Source organism: Staurois parvus, unplaced genomic scaffold (assembly GCF_062004578.1).
Source record: "Staurois parvus isolate SC_StPar_1 unplaced genomic scaffold, SC_StPar_1.0 ptg000229l, whole genome shotgun sequence".
Taxonomy (NCBI): Eukaryota; Metazoa; Chordata; class Amphibia; order Anura; family Ranidae; genus Staurois; species Staurois parvus.
The window spans coordinates 6,562,385-6,586,010 of NW_028318025.1; the positions used below are offsets into that span (position 1 = coordinate 6,562,385).

Consider the following 23,626-nt stretch of genomic DNA (forward strand, 5'->3'; position numbering starts at 1 on the left):
CATTATTGCAAAACAAGGGAAGATTGTGTCTATGTTTCCAGTATTTGTACTGCATTTTAAAATCTTTGATGACCGATCTTAAGCCAACCATAGATGGATCTAATCTCACGAGGTTTAGCAGGGACTGGCTGAGATTCAATCCACCTATGGCAGACTGGTTGTACTGAAGCTGATACATGGATCGACTTTAGTACAACAAGGCCGTCAGATTTTTTGCATGCGATTACTGTGCTGTGGGAGGGATTCCCTCATCAACAATAACTGTGCTGATGGGGGAATCAAGCTATTTTCTTGACTTAGTTAGTGCTTAGGTGTAGATCGTAGCCCTTGTTTGTTCTCAGACAAAGGAACAATTGATCATTTAATCTTCTGACTATTGCATGTATTTTTCTGTTGCTCTACATACTGTACTTGAGGGATCCGCTCACTCCACAGATGTTTATTTTACTGCAGAACACAGGGGAACTTTAAACAGAGTTGTTGTCTATATAAGCTGTTCAGATCACTGTGCTGCTACAGTGCAGGAAAATTGTTCTATACTGTAAAGCACAGGCTGCCATAGGCAGGGCATGATAACACACAGCAACACATTTTACAGCATAGCGATGGCTGACCTTTGTTTTTTCTTTTAAATTAAGCTTACCTGGCTTTCAAATAGCCTTAGGTAACAACAGTTTCACTTGCTGCTGTATGCTATGCTGACTCCCAATGTCTACATTTAATAGTTTAGATTTTGCCTAGAGCATTGATGTTGAGTAAAATCACAGATGTTGCTTAAAGTGTTACTAAACCCACAACAGTAAAATCAGTCTGTATATGCAGTAAAGCATGCTTGTTATACTCACTGTGGAACCTAAGGGGTTAATCCTTCACATTATGTAAAAAGGCTGTTTGATCCTGACTTCTCTGATCCTCCCCTACTTCCACAGTCCCCAATCCATCTGCTGATAATACAGAGCCCTAGGAGGCACTCTGCACATGCTCAGTTTAGTGTGTATTGCTAGAGAGGTTTATTTTTCTTTTCTTTTGGGAGGGTGCATGTGATCGGCACAGGGCCAATCAGCACATTCAAGACAGAGGGTCTGGGTCATGCAGCCTCATAGGACAGTCAGAGGAGAATGAAAACTCTTCCTACAAGCTTTAACTAGTGCTCAGCTGGACACTGATAGAAGTCACATGACTGCTATATACTGCAGATGAGAAAAGGTATTTAGCAGTTTATATTTACTAAAATAATAATCTCTATGTAGTGTGTACTCTGGGAGACCAGATATAGTGAATGCAGGGTCCTGGGTTTAGTAGCACTTTTGGGGGGAGGGGGATGTTTGTTTGTATATTTGTTTTCTAATGAAGAACTTTTTTACGTTGGTGTTCTCTTTTTACTATTTCCAACTTTTTTGTGACTGAGTAACAAGGAGTAATATGTACCCTGTACTCATTCAGGTATTGGAGATACAGTGGGGATCGAAAGTTTGGGCACCCCAGCTAAAAATTTGTATTAATGTGCATAAAGAAGCCAAGGAAAGATGGAAAAATCTCCAAAAGGCATCAAATTACAGATTAGACATTCTTATAATATGTCAACAAAAGTTAGATTTTATTTCCATCATTTACACTTTCAAAATAACAGAAAACAAAAAAATGGCGTCTGCAAAAGTTTGGGCACCCTGCAGAGTTAATATCTTGTACTGCCCCCTTTGGCAAGTATCACAGCTTGTAAACGCTTTTTGTAGCCAGCCAAGAGTCTTTCAATTCTTGTTTGAGGTATCTTTGCCCATTCTTCCTTACAAAAGTCTTCCCGTTCTTTGAGATTTCTGGGCTGTCTGTCACGCACTGCTCTTTTAAGGTCTATCCATAGATTTTCAATTATGTTGAGGTAGGAGATTGTGAAGGCCATGGCAAAACCTTCAGTTTATGCCTCTTGATGTAATCCCCCGTGGATTTCGAGGTGTGTTTAGGATCATTATCCATTTGTAGAAGCCATCCTTTCTTTAACTTCAGCTTTTTCACAGATGGCATCAAGTTACCATCCAAAATTTGCTGAAATTTTATTGAATCCATTTTTCCTTCTACTCGTGAGATGTTCCCTGTGCCACTGGCTGCAACACAACTCCAAAGCATGATTGATCCAACCCCATGCTTAACAGTTGGACAGAGGTTTTTTTCATTAAATTCTGTGCCCCTTCTTCTCCAAACGTACCTTTGCTCATTCCTGCCAAAAAGTTCAATTTTAACCTCAGCGGTCCACAGAACTTGTTTCCAAAATGCATCAGGCTTGTCTATATGTTCATTTGCAAAGTTCAAACGATGATTTTTGTGGTGAGGACGTAGAAGAGGTTTTCTTCTGATGACTCTTCCATGAAGACCATATTTGTACAAGTATCTCTTTATAGTGGAATAGTGTACCACAACTCCAGTGTCTGCCAGATCTTTCTGGAGGGATCGTGCAGTCAAACGTGGGTTTTGAATTGTTTTTCTCACAATCCTGCGAGCTGTTCTGTCTGATATTTTTCTTGGTCTTCCAGATCTTGCTTTAACTTCCACTGTTCCTGATGACTGCCATTTCTTAATTACATTCCGAACAGAGGATATTGACATCTCAAAACGCTTTGCTATCTTCTTATAGCCTTCTCCAGCTTTGTGAGCGTCAACTATTTTCAGTTTCAGTTTTCTAGACAACTGCTTAGAAGAACCCATGGTGCTGATTGTTGGGGCAAGGTCAGATGATTCTGGGCATTTAAAACCTTTGAGATTGACATAACCTGGTCTTCCCAGACGATGATTGAGAACAATCCATGACACTGGCAGGTCTCAGCTTTGCAAAGGGGGCAGTGCATGCTATAAATTCTGCAGGGTGCCCAAACTTTTGCAGATGCCATTTTTTTGTTTTCTGTTATTTTGAAAGTGTAAATGATGGAAATAAAATCTAACTTTTGTTGACATATTATAAGAATGTCTAATCTGTAATTTGATGCATTTTGGAGATTTTTCCATCTTTCCTTGGCTTCTTTATGCACATTAATACAAATTTTTAGCTGGGGTGTCCAAACTTTCGATCCCCACTGTAAATATCTGGGGGACCCCTTATTTCAAAGGGGGCTTCCAGATTCCCATAAGTCTCCCTACCCCTACAGACTCTCTTTTCTTTTATGAGAGGCCCTTTCCCCTCCTTGTGTTTTGTAAATTTTTATAGGGATTCCATGTTTTTTTCCCTAATGGGACAGTACACTTTGTTTACAAAAATGTGTACTGTCCCTGCTAAAGGGAAAAGAAAAACATAAAATATGGTGAGGTTCTGTTTGCAATTCAGACCATACCCTTTTAAAGGTATCCAGCCTTTGTGGTCATAAAGGACACAAGGCTAATGGTCATTCCTAGATTGTAAGTTTGAAAGAGCAGGGCCCTCGATCCCCTCATGTTTTGCATTGTATTGGTATTGTTCTGTCACATGTTCTGTCCCCCTTTGTAATGTACAGCGCTGAGCGAACTATTGGCGCTTTATAAATACTGTATAATATTAATAATAATAATCCCCACATCCTGTGGGGAAGTGGGGGTATGTGGGGAGGTGTATCAAATATTGGAAGCCCCCAGATATCCACCCCCAACTATCTGAATCAGTACACAGTCCCTCTTGTTACTTATTTACTAAAATTTAAATTGGCCTTGAAAAGGCTAGAAAAAAATAACAGGATTTATCTGTCAGAGACTTCAGTGGGGTTCGGGTTTAGCAGATTTTTTCCTGGGTTTGCTGAAACCTCCTTCAAACCAAACATTTGCTCATACCAAGTAATAGCATTAATGTTCCTTGCTGAAATTCAGGTTTTCACATTACTATTTCTTTACATTTGAAAATGTTTTCTTATTCTGAAGATATGATTTAAATCTAGGAGGATCACAAGAACCTCCTTCCTTATCCCCGCTGGTCAGGTATCACTGATACATATTTGCATATTATATAAAGCTGAAGTTCGCCTTTCCCGCATTTCTGCCTGTGACATTTTTCATTTTCTCAATGTTATTTAATTACCTTTCCTGTGCATTGACATTTGCCTGGTAGTTCACTTTAAATCTATCAGGAGCCAATATTTTTCATTTTTCTTCCTTGATGTTGTTATAAAGTAGATGCTAAAAATAATTTCCAGTAACAACAGCAACACTGTTTTCCTTTAAACTCTTATTTATTTTTTGTTCTTCAGGGCATTTGAAGATGTGAAGATCTACTGGCGTGCAACCTTTAATAAAACTTCAGTTGAACTTTACAGGGGTGAAGTAAGCTTGGTTAATGAACTGCAGGCGGTATCTGGATATACCATCTGTACTGCTGGCCAAACAGTGTGCCTAATTACTGTGGAAATAAAAGACGACAAGGTCAGTGCTGAGAAACTGGTGAAGGCTAATTTCATGGGAGCAAGTGTTCAGCACAACGAGCCTGTATTCCTGGAAATGTTCCTAATTCTCATAGTGGTAAAAGCTACAAGTACCATTCCAAAATAATTGAAGCAAACTCATTTTTTTTATAAGTTAACTGATATAATTTAATATTAGTATTTTAATTTCTCCAAACTGTTTTGTCTGCAGTCTGTGATTTCTAAACCCAGCTGCACTATACGATCGGGTCTTTCATTTTCTCTGAATACTGAGAAATCTGACCTCCACCTCCACATGCATGCACTTTCCCCAACTACTGTATCTAGTAAAATATTTTAAAGTGTCACTGCACCTTAAGGGTAGTTATGCTTAATTCGTTGTCCCTGACCCCAGCCTCCACTCTTGGTTTTATATTTCCTGTCCCCGATATTGACTGTGTGGCTTCATCTGTGCTGTACAGCATTGGAATAAATAGCATTTGGACCATGCATTAATCATGCAAACAATATAAATTTAATAACAATCCATATATAATGAGCGATAGCAGTAAAACATCTATAAACTGATTTTAGCAAACAGTCCCAGTATGTGAAAAATAAAGTGCAAACGTGCTAGATTCTTGATTGTGAACTCCGTATTAAAGTGACAGGTGCTCCACTCTGCTCAAACTGGTGCCCCACATGGATTTGCACTCACCATCATCCCATGACCACCTATCTCTAGGATAGTCACTTGTGCTTTGTTAGGACTAGCCCAATAACAGCGTTATTTTGGTGACGATGTTCCTTCACAAGTACTCCACAGCGTTGCTAATGGTAACTGATATATCTTCACAGGGGCTAGATGGTACTGCTAATGGTAACCAGTGATCCTTTCCAGGGGTTAAATTAATGCCAGAAATCCTTTTCTCCTCCACAGGCAGTAATGCAAGTATTCAGCATAAAAATGAAAACAAAAACAGACATTCCATAGCGTAAAACTGTAAACCTTTAATATTGGGGACAAATAGTAAAAATACAACTCACAAAAAAAGTGGCCATGACCTGGCACTAAGTCTATTCAGCTTTGTTGCTTGTGAATGGAAGAAAAAATGGGCACCGCATTCCAGCATGTGTTCCAAAGGGCGGAAGTGACGTCAGCGGAAGTTCTGACATCAAACCTCGACGCGTTTCGATCATCTGGCTGATCCTGCCAATCATCTTTCTTCCTTGTTCTAAACAGACCAAACAAAGCACAGATGCTGATCTGTGTTATCATGGTCAGTTTTCATCATTTGGCTGGTCATTCAGAGTTACAGGGTACTGTGCAGACACACAGCATGCCTGTATTAGGTAGTTTGGTCAGCCACCAATCCAACAAAATGCCCCCCCCAAAACAAAAAACACAAAGAAAACAAACCCCCCCCTAAAAAAGCAACGGGTTGACTCGATGGACCATGTGGTCTTTTTCTGCTGTCACTTTTCTGTGTTTCTACCAATCATAGCCTGTCTCTGGCCCACACCCCATCCCAATCAGCCTGCCTCTTAAATATGCCCTCTCCTCAAGCACAGCCTGCATCTTGCTTCATGCTGAACAGACTATTGAATACAGGCACACTGTGGTCTGCACAGTGTCCTGTAACCCCACCCTCCTCTATTAGGAAAAAGAAATGCATGGTCTAATAACAGAACTTTAACCTTGTAAGAGAGATAGGTAAGAGAGATCATTTCTGAACCTAAGCAAAAGCAGTTATGGTACCTGAATAGTTATAACTGTATTAGAAAATGTATATAATGTATGTTGACAATTAAACTAACTTTTTCCATAGGAATCATGTTGTTACTCTGCAGTGTTATAGATAATCAGGCTCCTTTAGCTGACTGCACATACCTTTCAATGGGGCCCTGTGATGTGAAAATTTCCATTTTAGGAAGTTTAATCTAGGCTTGCCTGTCCAGAAATGTCTGCAGCATGGTTTGAAAAAAATGACCTTTGAGCCAGAGCTTTATATTTACAATCATTCAATTTGCTTTGAATTATCAGAGACCAGTAGGGTCTCTTCCTTCATAAAAATCCTAACTGTCAGCTTTTTTTTCAGGTTCAATTCCACTTTATGCAGTAAATCAGCTTTAAGTGCCCGGTCACACCGGTGCAGTTTTAGGTGCAATTTGCGAATTTATATCGCACCTGAAATCGCATCTAATGAATGTGAAAGTCAGTGTCTTAACGTGTGATTTGCTGTAGCACAATTTCTAAAGAAGTTCTTGCATTACTTTTTCTGCAGTTTTGTTGCGATTTACCATACATAGAATATAATGGGAATCGTACTGCAAATTGCAAGAAATTGTTGAAAATCTTCACAAGTAGCAATAAAGTCTTCAGAAATCGCACTGAAATTGCACACAAATCATGCAAGTTTAAATCTCGGCGGTGTGACCGGTAACTAAAACAAGCCCTCATTGACCTACTTAGATTCCTTTTTAAAGGAGTACTAAATTCACATTCATTACATTAAGCATTATTAAAGAGTGTTAATCACTGACTCAAAACATTATGCTATTAATATTGGTTTTTTTTTTACTTTTAAAATATGTGCATATTCCTCGGAGGGTGTAAACTTTAACTATGCAGTCTTCCTGTCAGTTGATTGATTCTATTCTATCAAACTTGGTTCTGGAACAATAATCAAACTGATCATCATAGCACAGCAAAGTCTGCACCTTCCAGTCGCCAGCAGGGACAAACATGCTGGTCTAAAGAGTTGCCAGAGATGTGTTTTTTCACTTAGACTCATCACTCCTGGTCACTTATAATCTGTCTGCTCTCATTGCATTTGAAAAGGTGGTTACAAAGGGAAATATTCCCTCCAAGCCACTTGTTAAATGCATTTGCATTACAGATTAGTAGACTGGCAAGCTGGCAAGTCACTGCTTTGAGGGGGGGGCATGGTGAGGTGAGAAAATAAAATTAAATGTATGCCACTGCTGAAGTAAGATTTATGTTGTTAAATGTAAGGATAAATTACTTCACAGTGCCTGCAGCTACAAAAGTCAGTAAAGGCTTGTTATACAACTCATTTACATGTGTTAAAGGATAAGTAAATATTTTGCCACTCTTCTACATCAGAAATCTCAATACTGTACAGTGGCATGTACCACTATATAGTGAATGGCATGTACCGCTGATGGTAATCCTTCATTGCAGGTGATACTGTATGTAGCAGTCTTTGGGATTTAACTGGAGGTTTGGGAAAAACCCATAAGGTGTCTCCTGGTGCTTCTGTCCCCAGCATGAGGATGCTCTGTGGTAAATAATGTTCTGCACATTTTAGTGAAATTTTCAGAAGAAACATGCTGATTTACTGCAGAGTAGAAGAACATGTTCTCAGATTCTGGGTTTGCAGGCTGCAGTTCCAATGTTGCATTTGTGAGGGAGTTTAGTAACAAATATGTGCTCTTGGATCTTAGACACAGGAAAGAGAGACATCAGAACCTCTAATGGAAGTAGTATGGCAAATCCTGCCCACGCTATAAACAGCATCATACTGGGACACAGAAAAAGGCATGAGGATGGTACATAACTGACAAAAGTTTCAGAAATTTGCCAAATGTTACATTTGCCCTCAAATTAATATATGTTGGTCAATCTGCAAATAAAATGAAAACTGAATACTTGTTTGTGCTACTACAGGTTCCTGAATTCGAGACCTATTTTTTTGTTGAAGTATACGATGTTAGTGCTGGTGCATCAATAAACAGCAGTATTCGATTTGCCAAAGTAATCATCCTGGAAAGTGACTCTCCTCGCGGTCTGGTATCATTTGCACTGGGGTCTCGAGTGGCTATTGCACATAAAAAGACAACTTTAATCAGCCTTCAGATTTCCCGAAACCCCAACACATCCCAGATCATTTCTGTGGAGTATGTTATAATGGTAAGTTGGATATATATATACACACACATACAGAGGTTAGACAAAAAATGGAAACACTACATGATTTGCAGGTGTGAAAGTGATGAAATGTTTAACATTAAAAGCAGAAGTGATGTACCATTCCTTTGCTTCCGCTGTGTGATGAGACACCTAGCTAACAGGTGGGAAGTCTCACTTTCGTCATTCACTGCATGCAGGGAGGTTGATCAGAACAGCGGAGGGGTGATTACTGGAACTGATCCCCTGTATTTCTTTAGCAGCTGAAAGTTTATTCTCTCCCTCCCATTGGCTTTCAGCTTCTGCAAAGAGAGCCATACAGGGGATCAGTTCCAGTAATTGCCCCTCATCACTCTCCCTGTGCACCATATGTTTCCCCCTTCTGCCCAAGCCCCCCCCACCCCCACAGTGCTGCCGGCTACCCTCCTTTCCTTCCCACCAGCAGCTGCAGGCACTAAGACAATAGGATGTAGAGTGGGGAAGGTTCGAATTAATATGTCACATTTACCAGCCCTTCCTTTCCTGAATGAACACAATGAGTGATCGGTGCTGATCACACTCTGTGTTCATTCATAAATGAAGTGTAGTCAACTGTGCTTTATTTTAAGGGGGGGCCCTATCAGCTTGGCTGTATGGGGTCTCGTGGTTTCTAACAGCAGCCCTGATGATGACATATACAGTTTCCAGGAAAAACAACTGATAAGCATATGCATGGTCAACTGACTGAAAAAGACATGAGGACATTGAGCAGGATTGTGACTCAGAATAAAAAAACAACTGCTGCAAAAGTGACTGCAGAGCTCAGTCTTTACGGGACTGAGACTGAGCTCTGCAGTCACTTTTCCAGCAGTTGTTGAAACATATGATATATTTTGTACTGATTTTTAAACTAGTAGGGTTTAGATATTCACCATTTGAAGGAGAAACCATTGTAGTATACTAGGAATTAAACTTTGATTTTTTTTTTTCTTAAGGAACTAAAACGATCCGAAGTGATTGGCCATACAGTAATTTATCCAGCTGTTGCAGGCCAGGATTTTGTCAGCTCTGAAGGTAGACTCACATTTGAGTCTGGGCAAAGGACTCTTGTACTGGATATTACCCTCACTCCAGAGATTGCCTCACTCAACCCGTACCCAAAGCGTTTCCAAGTCTTACTTGTGAACCCCTCAGGAGGTGCCAAAATAGATCCACTGTATGGAACAGCCAACATTACTATTGTGTCAGACCCCTCATCCCAGTCTACCTGGGGATTACTTGACCAGCTCATTCAACCCTATGATGAGAGCATACTGAGTAGAGTTCTGCAGACTCTTAACAATAAGGCTGGCTCTGAATTCTCACAAGAGCAACTTGGTGCAACGATTGCTATCATGGAAAAGGTATAATCACAATTTCACATTTTTTTTGTTACAGTTAAAATCAATGGATTTTGCTTTTCTTTGTGAAGTTGATATGTATTTTAATAATACAATATTAGTGTTAATATTAATACAATATCAACACTAACACTACATATAGCTATTCAGAATTCCTTGGCCATTTTTTGTACATGGAATGGTCTGTAGGTTTTTAAGCTTATCACTGTAGAAATGTATTTAATTATTCTATGCATTGCTATTCTTTGAGTTATTTATTTATTTCAGGTACTTATATAGCACTGTCAATTTACGCAGCACTTAACACATATATATTGTACATTCACATCAGTCCCTAACCCTCAAGGGGTGTACAATCTAAGGTCCCTAACTTACATTCATACATACACATATTAGGGCCAATTTAGACAGGATCCAGTTAACCTACCAGCATGTCTTTGGAGTGTGGGAGGAAACCAGAACACCTGGAGCAAACCCACACAAGCACAGAGAGAACATGCAAACTCCATGCAGGAGGCGCCATGGTTGGGAATTGAACCCATGACCCATTTCCTGCAAGGCAGACGTGCTAACCACTAAGCCACTGTGCCACCCAGTTGATGCCACCCTGGCCATTGCCCATGACCCCTAACTTCTTTGCTTGCGTTTGTTTATCCTCTTCTACGAAACTTGCAAAGCAATATTAAAAAAGTCTAGAAAAAAAACAAGAAATATAAACGACAAAACAAGTATCATGATTTATTGAATTTGAGCACTCCTGGGGTTTCCTTTTAAGGGTAAAGGCATAGATTGCTCATGGTTAGCCACAGATGGGCATATGTCCTCCCTCGAATAAAGAGCAGGAAAATACCTGTCAATTAACTGTAGCTTTGGTGCAACCCCATGCAGCTCTTATTGTATCCCATGTTACTAATTGACTACAGCAACATATGGTTAACACCTTGTAGTTTGCCCAGGTCACATGGAGATTTCCCTGCAGGTTGAAAAATTTCTCCAAGCTCTTCTTCACCACAGCATCATCACAGCATCATATCTCTCCTTTATGGTGATACCTAATATAAATACACACTAGACTAGGATTGTCCAACCCGCAGCCCATGCGGCCTAACTCAAAATGGTGAACTTTTATAAGTCTTATCTTCCCAAAGAAAAATTTACAACTCTTCACAATCACACCTTATTAATGTCATCCGTTTTCAGCAGCGCCTATATTTGTAAGCAACTATTTTCAAGGATTAAGCATATGATGGACAAAATTAGAAACAATATATCTAATGAGCACCTTGAAAATTGACTGAGAATTGCTACTACATCCATTATTAATATTATACAGGATTTATATAATGACAACAGTTTTCACAGCGCTTTACAAAGTGAGGGCAAATATTGATGTATTAGTTTATCATCAAATACAGTGTCAAATATTGCACTAGTTTCATGTTGCCCTTTTTACCTTTTATAATAAAAAATATTACAAAAAAATTATGTTTATTACTAAGATAGGTGCATTATCTATATCAGTGATTGTTAACTTGTGATCTGCTCGACTTTTTCTACTCATCAGCTATCCTTATTGTTAGTGTATCATTTATGCGCGGCCCAAAACCATTCCTCGTTTTTCAGTGTGGCCCAGGAAAGTCAAAAGGTTGGACACCCCTGCTCAAGACCTAAATTAAGCTTAATCCTCCTGTCAGTTGCTTTCTGTTTCTCAGATCAAATTTAGCTTTAATGGGTAAATCATACATGGCACAGGAAGAACAAACTATAAATATCTGGTTGAAGAGCTGAACTTTCAGACAGTGTAATAATTAGAATACAGGAGAATTAAGAAAAAATGATATTCTCATCTTTTATTATAACACCCCTTCAGGCATAGAACTTTTGATATTGAGATATCTCCAATACCATGGCTAGCTCTGCTTCTCCTGCCCACCATGTAACAATGCTTCATCCTAGCAATATGGTGCACTGGTACTAATCATAATAGCTCAGTACTAATCTAATAGCACAGATACAGAATAAAATATAGGCTATTTATCCATCTTTGCCTATAGTTGTTTCAGGCTTGTTAACTCTCACCATGCTGACTGCTCAATAGAGAAATCAAGGCATTCGTGATGAGGTGTTTTGGGTAAAAAGTTCAAGTGTGAATCTGAAATAATAACCTATCAATGCAAACATTCCACAGCAAATTCTAACATAACCTACTATCCTCCTCTTCTGATTTTCAGATAGTAAGTGATGGTGGAACTAAGGTTCTAACTGAGGACAGCCGCATTTTATTTTATGACATACTGTGCAGCCTCATTAGCCCAGACCGCTTGGATACACATGGATATAGTCCATTGATTGAAGTTACTGAGGTGTATGCCTTCTCCCTACTTACCGGTGTGACCTGTGGCTCTCCAGGTGTAAGGTAAAGTAATGGTTATCCAAAATGCTGTATTTCTTGCCCATGTGAACTGTGTAGTTGTTTTTTTTTGGTCAAACATTTGTTCACTGAGTTTTCATTCAGGCCTTTCAAACTGAAGTACACACTGTTTCTAAAATAAACTTTCATATGCAATCAGAGGTGTACCCTGAAGCTTACGGGCTCCAATGCATAAGTCAACTGGGGCCCCCCCACTACCACCCATCACTTCCACCGTCCTCCAATAAACTCCCACCGTGCACCAAGACCTAAAGGGTTATTTCACATTTTTATTTACATATTGAACGGGTAATTCAAACGATTTTGGAGAAACTGTCCACATTTTGACATACATCTCTAATTCTTTTGAATATCCTGGAGCAGGGGTAGGCAACATTTGAGAGGTGGTTTGCTGAACTGGTTGAAAATTGATCAGTATATAGCCAGCTTTCACACGCAAACATTCAACATGAAAACATAAATGATGCACTGTCATACTGTCTTGTAGTAATTTGTACCATTTGCTCCCCTGGCCTATTTTTTCTAATCTATTGCAGACATGTCCAGAACAGTGATTAGACACGATAACTCCCATATGGTGGCTGCACATTCCATAAATAAAGCCTTCTTCGGCTTTAAATATAAACTCATTAGAATGAAGAAGATTAGGTCAGAAATTCCCATTAGGAAATTATAATGTAATTTCTTGTCTCTGTATTGCTGCTGTTTTCCAATAAAACAAGAAAGGGTTCACCCATGTGTCCAACTTCTAAATACTGCTGCAGATACAGATACAGATAAGAATTACAGCAGAACAATCCCTGCAAAAGAAAAAAGGTCAGAATATGGTGAATACTAATAGTGCTTCATCAACGTTTTCCGTTGCTAATCTGACAAACTACCAATCCTACAGATTTAAAATAAAGTTGCCGCTGATAAGAAGGGGTACATGCAAATGTATAAAAGAGGCTAGACCAAACACGCATAAAGATTAGTGAACAAAGATCAAAAAGTTCAGAGTACCATATCCATGAGCATAGACGATGATCGAATTATGCACATACACAAGTGTGAATCTGCAAATGAAATGTGAGAGAGTTCATGAGAGGGTAAATCTTAGGAATAAACTGTACTTAAATCTATGCATGAAGGTGAAAAAACCTTCTGGGTGTAACTCCCCCCTCCCCCCTAATGCTTACCTGAGCCCAATCGTGATGCAGCCATGTGCATGAGAGCAGCTGCTCTCCCTCTTCATTGGCTCAGACACAGCAGCAGGAGCTAAACTAAAGAAAGACGTGCAAATGCAAGATTATATAGGATATACAGTACTTTAATGGTGAAAAACCTGTGATCTATAGGAGTAGAAAAATAGACTTTCATATAACAGCACCTCTACTCAGTGGTCTCCCAGAGACTTTTTAAAGCATTTTCTGTTTGCTCAGATAGTGATTTGATCCTGAAATATGTAACCTCTTACTGACTGCATAACGCATATATGCATTAGCAGGAATAGGGGCCCATCCACAGCACATATGCTTCCATGGCAGCCTGCGGTTGTATGTTGAGAGCACACTCACTGTGATTTTCAGGCACACTGACCAAACTGTCACTGGTAAGCTCTTGAACATGGCTTCTATTTGGGAATCAGCGGGATGCGTGCCTGATCATGTGACTGCTGTAACAGCCAACCACAGCAGTCACATAATAGAGAGGGCATTGAAGCAGGGTGAAGGAGTTATAAGCAGTGATGGAACTACCATGGTCGCAAAAGTAGTACTTACAACCGGGCCCTGGCATTCCACCTTTGTTGTTCTCAGCGTCCTTTTGCTGTCCTGCCCCTACTATTGATAGCGCCAGTCTGACAGTGTCTCTGTCTCCATGTCAGAAGCTCATTAGGACCCGGTGCCAGTTACATTCTGGGGCTGATTGATGCATGGCCGGGAGGGTTGACACTATTGCTTGTGATCCAGGCGATTCTGCTGATCAGATCTAATATTAAAAATCATAGTGATTTTATTGAGCCCTCACCCTACTGCCATGGAGCACACATGGCTGCTGAACATATTGTTGATATACTACTATATACTGTACTGCATATGTGATTGTACTCTTGATTCTAATAAATACTGTGTTTATGTCCCTTGTATGGAGTTCCCTGGTGTGCTGGAGACATATTTCTTAATTTCTGCCAATGCGGGGGGTCCCCAAAATGGCAGGAAGAGAACATACAGAACAGGTGAAAGGGTTCCGTTGCGGAATCATAATAAAGGGTCCTGCAATGGGATTAAATGGCCCAGAATCAGTGGGAAGGGCTCCAGGTCTGGAGGGAAGGGCCCTAGCCTCAGAGGGAAGGGGCCCAGGATTAGAGGAAAGGGCCACAGGACTGATAGAAAGGGAGGGGATGGTGCCAGGGAGGCCCTTCATGATTTCTTGCCCCGGGGTCCTGAAAGTTCTTGTTATGCCTCTGGTTAAAGGCAGGTCTATAGATGAATATAAGTGAAAAACAAAAAGTGCAAACAATACAAAATCCCCCCATGGCAGGGTCTACACTAAGAACTGCAATAATGCTGATACGCCGCGTGAAACATGGGAATGTATTGTATGCAAAAGACAGGCCACCTAAATTGCAGAATTTGTAAAGCTAGAATGAATTAGCGAAAAAGTCAAGTTGCATAACAAAAGGCCAAAAGCATTAAAGAAGAAGTAGTTGACAATTCAGATTCCTTTCACTCCGAAGCACATACTTTTCACATGGTGCACTGACTTATATGACCAATGATACAAATGTCTTCACTCAGCTTGAGCAAAGCAAAAAAGAAATAATTACAACAGCTAATGCACAGTATATGATCACAGAGGAAATAATGGAACATTATCTACACTCCCCTCTATGCCAAACAGTCACCAAAAAGATATCTAGCAAAGATGTACTATATGTTCATGCTCTTAAAGTGGAATTAAACCCAATTTTGTATTTTTTACCTACAGTTAAGCCAATAATAAGACATACCTGTAGGTACTGTAAATATATCCTAAACGTGCACCGTTTATGAGATACTTACAGTAGAAGTGGTGATGATGTCACCGGGGCATGCACACTGCGCTCTCAATGGATGGCGTGCCGTCCATTGAGAGAGCCATGCTGCAGCAGAAACGTCCGTGTGCATGTCTGGGAGTGGTGACATTTCGGCTTCGCCAATCAGTTGGCTGCAGCTTGCAAACCTGGAAGGAAGACCTGGTGAAGAAGGAAACCTCGGGGAACTGTGACAGTGCTCTGCTGGAGGGCTTCATTTTCAGGTAAGTCTTTCATACATTCTAGCACATTATGCTCTTGACTTGCAGGGAGAAGGTTTTTTAGATTTTTTTTTTACTACCACTTTAAAAGTAACCTCCTGAAGCATTCCTGGCAGTTTTCTTCTTTGTCATGGATTGGCCTGATACATGCTGTCAAGATGACTATCTTGCCAAAGATCCTGTGCTGAAAAGCCAGATTCTTCATTTTATTTGGGCTCATAAGCATCCCAGAGTGTCTAGATCCACTCTGTATACCCATAGACTGCAGGGAGGTCTGGGAGTCCCACATGTTTGTAGATATTATTTGGCAGCTCAAATTTCCCAGTTGTCCATGCTTCATGCCACAACAGATATCCCATTATGGGTACTCTTGGAATTACCCAACTGTGCTCCGCTTTCCTTAACGACATTGCTTTGGCTCCCACATAAGTTGCGCCCCCTGGACCTGAGCCCCATCATGCTTCACAGTCTACGAACCTGTGATTCTGTTAAATATTCGGGTAATTTAATATCACCTTTTCTACCTCTTTTGCTGATTACGCATAATCCTCTATTTTCACCCGGCTTAGACTATCCCCTTCTTTCTCTTGGTGGACCTCCCTTGACCTTGTTACTGTACATAACTTCCTGAACACTCATTTGTTTCCATCTTGGGAGACTCTTTGAGAATCATGAGGGGTTCCACTATGGGAATATTATCGTTATTTGCAATTACGCCACTGGATTATGTCCCTACTTCCACATATCCTTACCGCAAAACGTCCTTTGAACACATTTTTCAACATTCCCCAGGGTCCCCTGGTCTCATTTCTGTAATTTATGCCTCTATTAACAGTAGATTCTCCTGACCGCCCCTGTCCTATGTCTCTCAATGGGAGCGAGATATAGGTTCCTTGATTGCAGCGGAGGATTGGCACAAGGCCTGGAAGATAGTGGTGAAATGTTCTTTCAATACTGTCACTCTTGAGGCAGCCTACAAAGTTCTCCTGCGGTGGTACTGGGTCTCGGCTCAGACTGTTCACTTTAATCTGATTGGTGGAGATAAGTGTTTGAGGAACTGTGGTCTAAGTGGGGACATCCTGAATATCTGGTGGTCGTGCCCCCCAATTGATAGGCTTTTGGTCTAGGGTCCTTGGTTTGCTGCAAACGTTATTTCATATTGTGGTCCATAAGGATGCAAGAGTGGCCCTCCTGCATTGTCCAATTTTGAGTCTGTCCATGTCTCAGCAGAAATTGGCATCCTACCTATTCATTTTGGCCAAACATGCTATAGCTCAAGCCTGGAGAGCACCTTCAGTTGCCTTCCAGGGTGTGAAGACCCGGCCGAATGCTATGATGATCAATGAACAGATGTCTAGCATTCTTCAGGATTCTTATCTGAGATTCCTTAAGGTTTGGGAACCTTGGATACATTATTCGTTGCCATCCTTGTCTCCTACTAGTTATGGCCTCTTGTAGTCATTGCTTGTGCTGGCCCTGGATCCGTGATTCTTCCATTCTTCCTTTCTTTCTCTCTGAATCTTTTCTCCCTTCCTTATTTCTTTCTACTTTCCTATACTTTCTTCTTTTCATTAGTTTGTGCTTCTCACCCATTTGCCCTCAGCTGATACTTCTCAGTAGGGGTTTTTCCTCTTTGTTCTGTTTTGGTAAGATGATGGAATGCTGCTGATATTTCTTGGTTCGGCTTTTTGCCATTCCCCCCTTGGTGCCATTGGACGTTCCATTACTTGGCTAATACACCCTGCTGATTTGTATCTGCTTTTGTATGCTTTTGTTCCACTCTGCCCCTGCATGGGCATATCATGAGCCTGTTGTATTCCAAAAACTTTAACAAAAATATTGAAATAGAAAAGTAAGTCCTGAAGAAGCTCACGAGCACAAATATGTAGTGACATTCAGAGGTAACAACTGTATTATCAAAAAGGTTTTGAGCTCAGGTGAGTAAAAGGGGGGACTGAGGGGGTTGCTGCATGCTGAAGGTTTTTTTCCTTCATGCCTAGAATGCATGAAGGTTAAAAAAAAACTTCAGCCTTTACAACCACTTTAAATTGTATTCACACCTTGAACACAGGAATCCTGCTATTATGAAGCTAGCTGAAGACTAGCATGCCAGTTATATAAAAGTTAACCCATGTAGTCAAGTAATGAAGTGTATTGGTTGCATAATAAACAGGAAATGATAAATCTCACTATACCCTATAGGGAACTGCCACCATAGTCATATCAACATATGCTTAATTAGCCTGTTCTCAGACTGTAAGCACTCAGTTTCCCCCAATAACCTCAATAATGGATACTGTTGATGCTGCTCTACTACAGGTGTCTGCAGTTTGCATGGGTAGCAACCTGTCAGGGATCCAACTGCGGTAGCCTCTAGCACTCCACAGACCGGGTACCCCCAAGGCGCGGAATCTAAGCTCCGACCTGCTTGCTCACCAGGGCCCCTGATGGTAGGGATGGACTTGGAGCAGGCCGAGACAAGGTCGCGGCCCCTGGGTTCACCCAGCTGTGGTAGAAGCACCGTTGGAGGTGTATAGCAGGTGAGAGTCTGATGTGAAGAGGTAACAGGAGCAGCGTCAGGCAGGCCGGGTCGGTAACAGTGGGGGCGGCGTAGTACAAAATCAGCAGGCAGAGGGGTAAACAGGTCACAAGCCGGGTTCATTAACAGGAGGTCAGAACGTACAGGGTAAAGCAGGAGAATGGTCAGACAAGCCAGGGATCAGAGCAGGAGACAAACAGAAAATCAGGGTCAGGCAGGGTCGGCAACAAAGCAATCTACAATCAGGAACTTCAGGAAAATAGGTAAGACCATACGGCAATTCATTGCAGTCTGATCCTGTTTTAAATAGGGTGCCCTGATTGGTGCCAGACCCGCCTTGTTCAGCAGGGAGACTCCAGGCAGGTCAGGAACCCGGTTGGAAGTAGCCTGCAATTTAGACAATAGTTCCAACTGCAGCAATAGAAAGCTACCTGCCGGCAGGATGGTGTCTGGCTGGGGCATCTCTCTAGGATCCTCAAACATTCGAGAAAGAGCATCAGGCTTAGTGTTCTTTGACCAAGGGCAATATGTTATGTGGAGATTAAATCTCGTGAAAAACAGTGCCCATCTGGCCTGGCGTGGACGGAGGCGTTTGACTGCTTTCAAATACTCAAGGTTTTTGTGGTCAGTATAGACCAGAATGGGGTGTAGGGCCCCCTCTAGCAGATATCGCCATTCCTCCAGAGCAGTCTTAATGGCCAGTAACTCCCTATCCCCAATATCGTAATTCCTTTTTGAAGGGGATAGCTTCCTGGAAAAGAAAGCCACCGGATGCATTAGCTCCTTGGCCCCTACCCTCTGTGACAATACCGCTCCTACAGCCACTTCCGATGCATCTACCTCTAGTATGTAGGGCAGGGATGCATCAGGGTGGCTCAGAATGGGAGCTGTTGTGAACAGCTTTTTCAATGCCTCAAAAGCTGCCTGTGCAGCTGAAGTTCACTGAAAACATACTCCTACCTTGGTGAGCTGGGTAATGGGCGCTACCAGGCCTGAAAAGTTCTTTATGAATTTTCTATAAAAATTTGCAAACCCAATGAATCTCTGAACTCCCTTCTTATTCGTGGGGGCAGGCCATTCCAGGATGGCCGAGATTTTTTGTGGGTCCATAGCGATCCCCGTGGTGGAGATTATTAGACCAAGAAATGAAATGCTTTCCTGCTCAAAGCAGCATTTCTAGGCTTTAGCATAGAGGCCATGCTGATGGAGACATTCCAGTACACTCTTAACATGCGTCCGATGTGCTTCCAGAGATGAGGAAAATATCAAGATATCATCCAAATAGACAATGACAAAAATATCCAGGAAATCCCTAAAAATGTCATTGACAAAGTGCTGGAATGTAGCTGGTGCATTACATAGCCCAAAAGGCATGACTAGACACTCAAAATGTCCAAACCGAGTGCAGAACGCCGTTTTCCACTCGTCCCCCTCACGTATCCGAACCAAATTATAGGCACCTCTGAGGTCCAACTTGGAAAAGATGGATGCCATCCTCAACCTCTGAAACAACTCTGGGATCAAAGGAAGGGGGTTGCGGTTCTTGACCGTAATCTTATTAAGGTCCCTGTAGTCAACACAAGATCTCAGGGACCTTCCCCGGCCGGTGATGTGGAAAGGCGGATAAATCCCTTCCGGAGGCTCTCGTCTATGTACTCTTTTAGTGCCCCTAGTTCCCGTTCAGATAGTGGGAAAATGCAGCCGAAAGGGATCTCGGAGCCTGGGAGCAGATCGATGGGGCAATCATATGCCCGATGTGGGGGAAGAACCTCTGCCCCCCGTGGACTAAACACATCCAGGAATTGGTGGTAGGCCGCAGGCACCATTTGAGCTAACTCGGCCTCAGGGCTTACAGCTAACAGGGCTGGTGTATCTAGTGATGCCCTAGATAGACAATGTTCCTGACAGTATCGTGAGTGGAACTGGACTGACCCGGTCTTCCAGTCAATTTGGGGGTCATGAGCTCGTAGCCATGGGAGCCCCAGAATAACTGGAAATAGGGGGGGCGTGATGGCATCCAAGTGGAGAAGCTCCTGGTGATATCCCGCCACCGTGGTGTATATAGGAGGAGTCTCCCGATGTACCATCCCCAATTTTATTTGAGACCCATCCGCCAGGAAAATATTCACCCCATGTTCTTTTGCGAGTAACGGTATCTGATGCTGGGTAGCGAAACCGAGATCGACAAAGCAACTACAGGCCCGGAGTCAATAATAGCCATCACCTGTATGCTTCCTCCGGGGAGCTGAAAAGACACAGGTACAGCCAAGTGAGTGGGGTTGCCTGCGCACACAGTAGACATATTAGATGAAATAGAGGAGGACTTACAGTATTTCTCCGGACAGGAACGCACCGCAGTACAGACACAGGTTATTTGCCGGACGCCTCTGACGTTCCTCGGTAGAAAGAGTAGGCCACATCAAGCTGAGTTGCATAGGCTCGGCCCCCTCTGATGGCTCTGGGCTCCGATTGCCGACACTGACCCTTGGCATGACTGGTACTCTTGGCAGCATCCATGATGTTCTCTGCCCCTGGCTGGACCTCTCCTGTCTCCTTTCCCGCAGTCAGCGATCGATTTGGATGGCCCGATCGATTAGACCCTCCAAGGAGTCTGGGACTCCTATTCTCGCTAACTCGTCCTTCAGCGGTTCTGACAGTCCCAACCGGAACTGGTGGCGTAAGGCTGCATCGCTCCACTGTGTATCTCCACTCTATCGCCTGAACTCAGCGGCATAGTCCTCCGCTGCCCGACGTCCCTGTTGTAAGGAATAGAGAGCTGCCTCAGCCGAGGCAGCTCGGTGCGGGTCATCGTACAACTGTGCCATTGCCTCAAAGAAGGTGGCGACAGTACTCAAGTGCGGGTGGTGGGCCTCCATCAGGCGATGAGCCCATCCCTGGGGTTCACCCTGCAGCAAGGATATAACAAATCCCACCTTCGCTGATTCGGAAGAGAAGGTCCGGGGTTGCAGGTCAAAGTACAGCTGGCAGGAGCTTTGGAAGGCCCTGAACTTCCCTCAGTCCCCATTGAACCGTTCAGGGGTCGGTACTCTTGGCTCTGGCGGAGGGAATGTAAATGCTGCTCCAGCGGCAGACCCTGCTGAACCCGTGGCTGGAGGCGTACCCACTGTGCCTGACGTTGTGGGTGCCGGTGCGGCCAAGCTCTGGACCTGTCCCTCCAGGTGCTTGTATCCCTCTTCCAGGGTCTTTACTGCTCATGTGAGTGCCGCCAGGTGTTGGCACATCTCTTCCCAGGGTGAAGGTCCTCCTCCAGACTCTGACATGGCCGTAAGGTTCTGTCAGGGATCCAACCGCAGTAGCCTCTAGCACTCCACAGACCGGGTTCCCCCAAGGCGCGGAATCTAAGCTCCGACCTGCTTGTTCACCAGGGCCCCTGATGGTGGGGATGGACTTGGAGCAGGCCGAGACCAGGTCGCGGCCCCTGGGTTCACCCAGCTGTGGTAGAAGCACCGTTGGAGGTGTATAGCAGGTGAGAGTCTGATGTGAGGAGGTAACAGGAGCAGCGTCGGGCAGGCCGGGTTGGTAACAGTGGTGGCGGCATAGTACAAAATCAGCAGGCAGAGGGGTAAACAGGTCACAAGCCGGGTTCGTTAACAGGAGGTCAGAACATACAGGGTAAAGCAGGAGAATGGTCAGACAAGCCAGGGATCAGAGCAGGAGACGGACAGCAAATCAGGGTCAGGCAGGGTCGGCAACAAAGCAATCTACAATCAGGAACTTCAGGAAAACAGGTAAGACCATACGGCAATTCATTGCAGTCTGATCCTGTTTTAAATAGGGTGCCCTGCGCCCTGATTGGTGCCAGGCTCGCGCCCGCGCCGTTGCAATCGCGGGTGCCCTGGTCCCAATGCTCGCACGCTAGTGCGGCCGGGCAGACACGCACGCAAACGCGGCAGCCACTGGGGTCCCTGACACAACCGTTCTTATGAGGCTGCAAACAACATGTTTGCAGACATGCAACTGGAGGATCTGGGACTACAGAAGTGTAAATTAGCAGCATGAGCTGCATTTTGAACTGTAGTGGAACAGCATTAACAGTATCCTTTATTGAGGAAAAGAGGAAAAGGAAGTGCCTACATTCTACGTATGACATACCAGTTGCAAAAAGGGAAAACTGACCAGGAAAAGTAGTGACAGAACAGCCCCTATACTATACTTTGTCTGTTACACAGCAAAGATGGAGTTTAAGATGAACTTGAATATCTTGCCCAAGTAAGCAACAAATTTGGCAAAGTGCCTAAAATACGATGAACAGATAACGGCACAGATTATACAAGTGGTAAAACACAAGTTATTCTGAAGGAGAATGAGATTGTTTTCTAGACTACTATACCATACAAGCCAGAAGACAATGGTGTTGCAGAAAGAGTGAACCACACTTTATGTAAAAGTGGCAGAAGCATGCAGATACAATATGGTGACAGCATGATAGGAAGAGGCAATTATGACAGCCTGTTAGCTCCAAAACCAAGAGCCAAAAATGTTAGAATTGTGTCGATGTCCCAATATTTATGGACCTGACTGTATCACACCTATTGAAGGAAACTGTTCAAGCAGAACTATAGTCAAGTAAATCCCTCCTACATTGTTCCATTAGGGTTATAAAAGGTAACAAAATGCATTAGATACGTGTTATTAAGGCTCCTTTCAGAAGGGGTGAAATGCTCTTTGCTCAGCAAGGTATCTGTCTGCTGATCCCCTGCTGACCAGAGCAGACTGGGCGGATGACAGGTCTATGTCTGCTCCGTTTGTGCAGAATGGACATGGACCTATCCAGCTTTGCTCTATGGGCAGTTGGGTGTAAATGGACAGCCAGACCTGGCTGCCCTCCAATCCAATCTGCCTAGTTGGAGGGGAACGGATCACCATCTGTTTTTTTAGTGGACTAGATCTTATGGGAGGTAGGCGGGTGTAAACGGACATAAGTTACTTAGGGATACATGGACCATCTATTCAGGTCCGCCTGAAAAACTGACAGGCAGATCTGATCGAATCACCCACATGAAAGGACCTTAATACAGTATTCAGTGGCAGGTAATAATATGACCAAATGACTTGGAATTGCTTATTTGATTTATGCCAAAGAGGCGGATCAGAGTTCAGATTGGCTATTACTCTTCTTCAAATGACGTGACTGAAAGCCTATGTGGTTACAGGACTGACCTCTTTGGGATTCCAGATCAGTAATACCTGCAAGTGCTAATATACAGTATGTGTATGAATGTAAGAACAGTAAGAAAATAACACAGACAGGATAATGGGCTTGGGGGGCTGTTTCACCACAATTTTGGTTTGACCTTCTAAAGTTGATGGAACACATGTCAGTTATCTGCCAAAAAAAGTGCAATTTAATTTGCTTATCTTTTAAGATAAACTGGTGGGGTTTTTTTTTTCATTTTATTGTATTTGTGTTTTATAAAAGCTTATATTAGTGATGCATATCAAACATGTTACATACCTTTGAAGCAAAACATTTTCAAGGCTATGTACACATTGACATTTTGTCCTGTTGATCAAATATCCAGCTAGAGCTCGCATTAGGCACATACCCATTGATTTCTTAATGTACATTAGCAAGGGAGAAAGTATTGGCTGTGTGTTATGAATGTGTTGGTCTCCTTTGCTGTATTTCTTTTGCAAAAGGGATTATTAGCAGAAGCAGAAGGATTCACATCCATTTTACATTAAGACAACTTATCAGATTTA

General features: G+C 42.6%; 1 protein-coding gene across 1 annotated transcript in view; it reads left to right on the forward strand.

The window, feature by feature from the left end:
* The window catches only part of ADGRV1 (adhesion G protein-coupled receptor V1), a 500,140-nt gene that overhangs the window by 282,819 nt on the left and 193,695 nt on the right, over positions 1-23,626 (forward strand). Inside the window, exons 78-81 of the mRNA XM_089679659.1 lie at positions 4,200-4,371; positions 8,041-8,283; positions 9,255-9,662; positions 11,891-12,075. Of these exons, the coding sequence (XP_089535785.1) occupies positions 4,200-4,371; positions 8,041-8,283; positions 9,255-9,662; positions 11,891-12,075 (1,008 nt within the window). The remainder of the gene's footprint in view (positions 1-4,199; positions 4,372-8,040; positions 8,284-9,254; positions 9,663-11,890; positions 12,076-23,626) is intronic.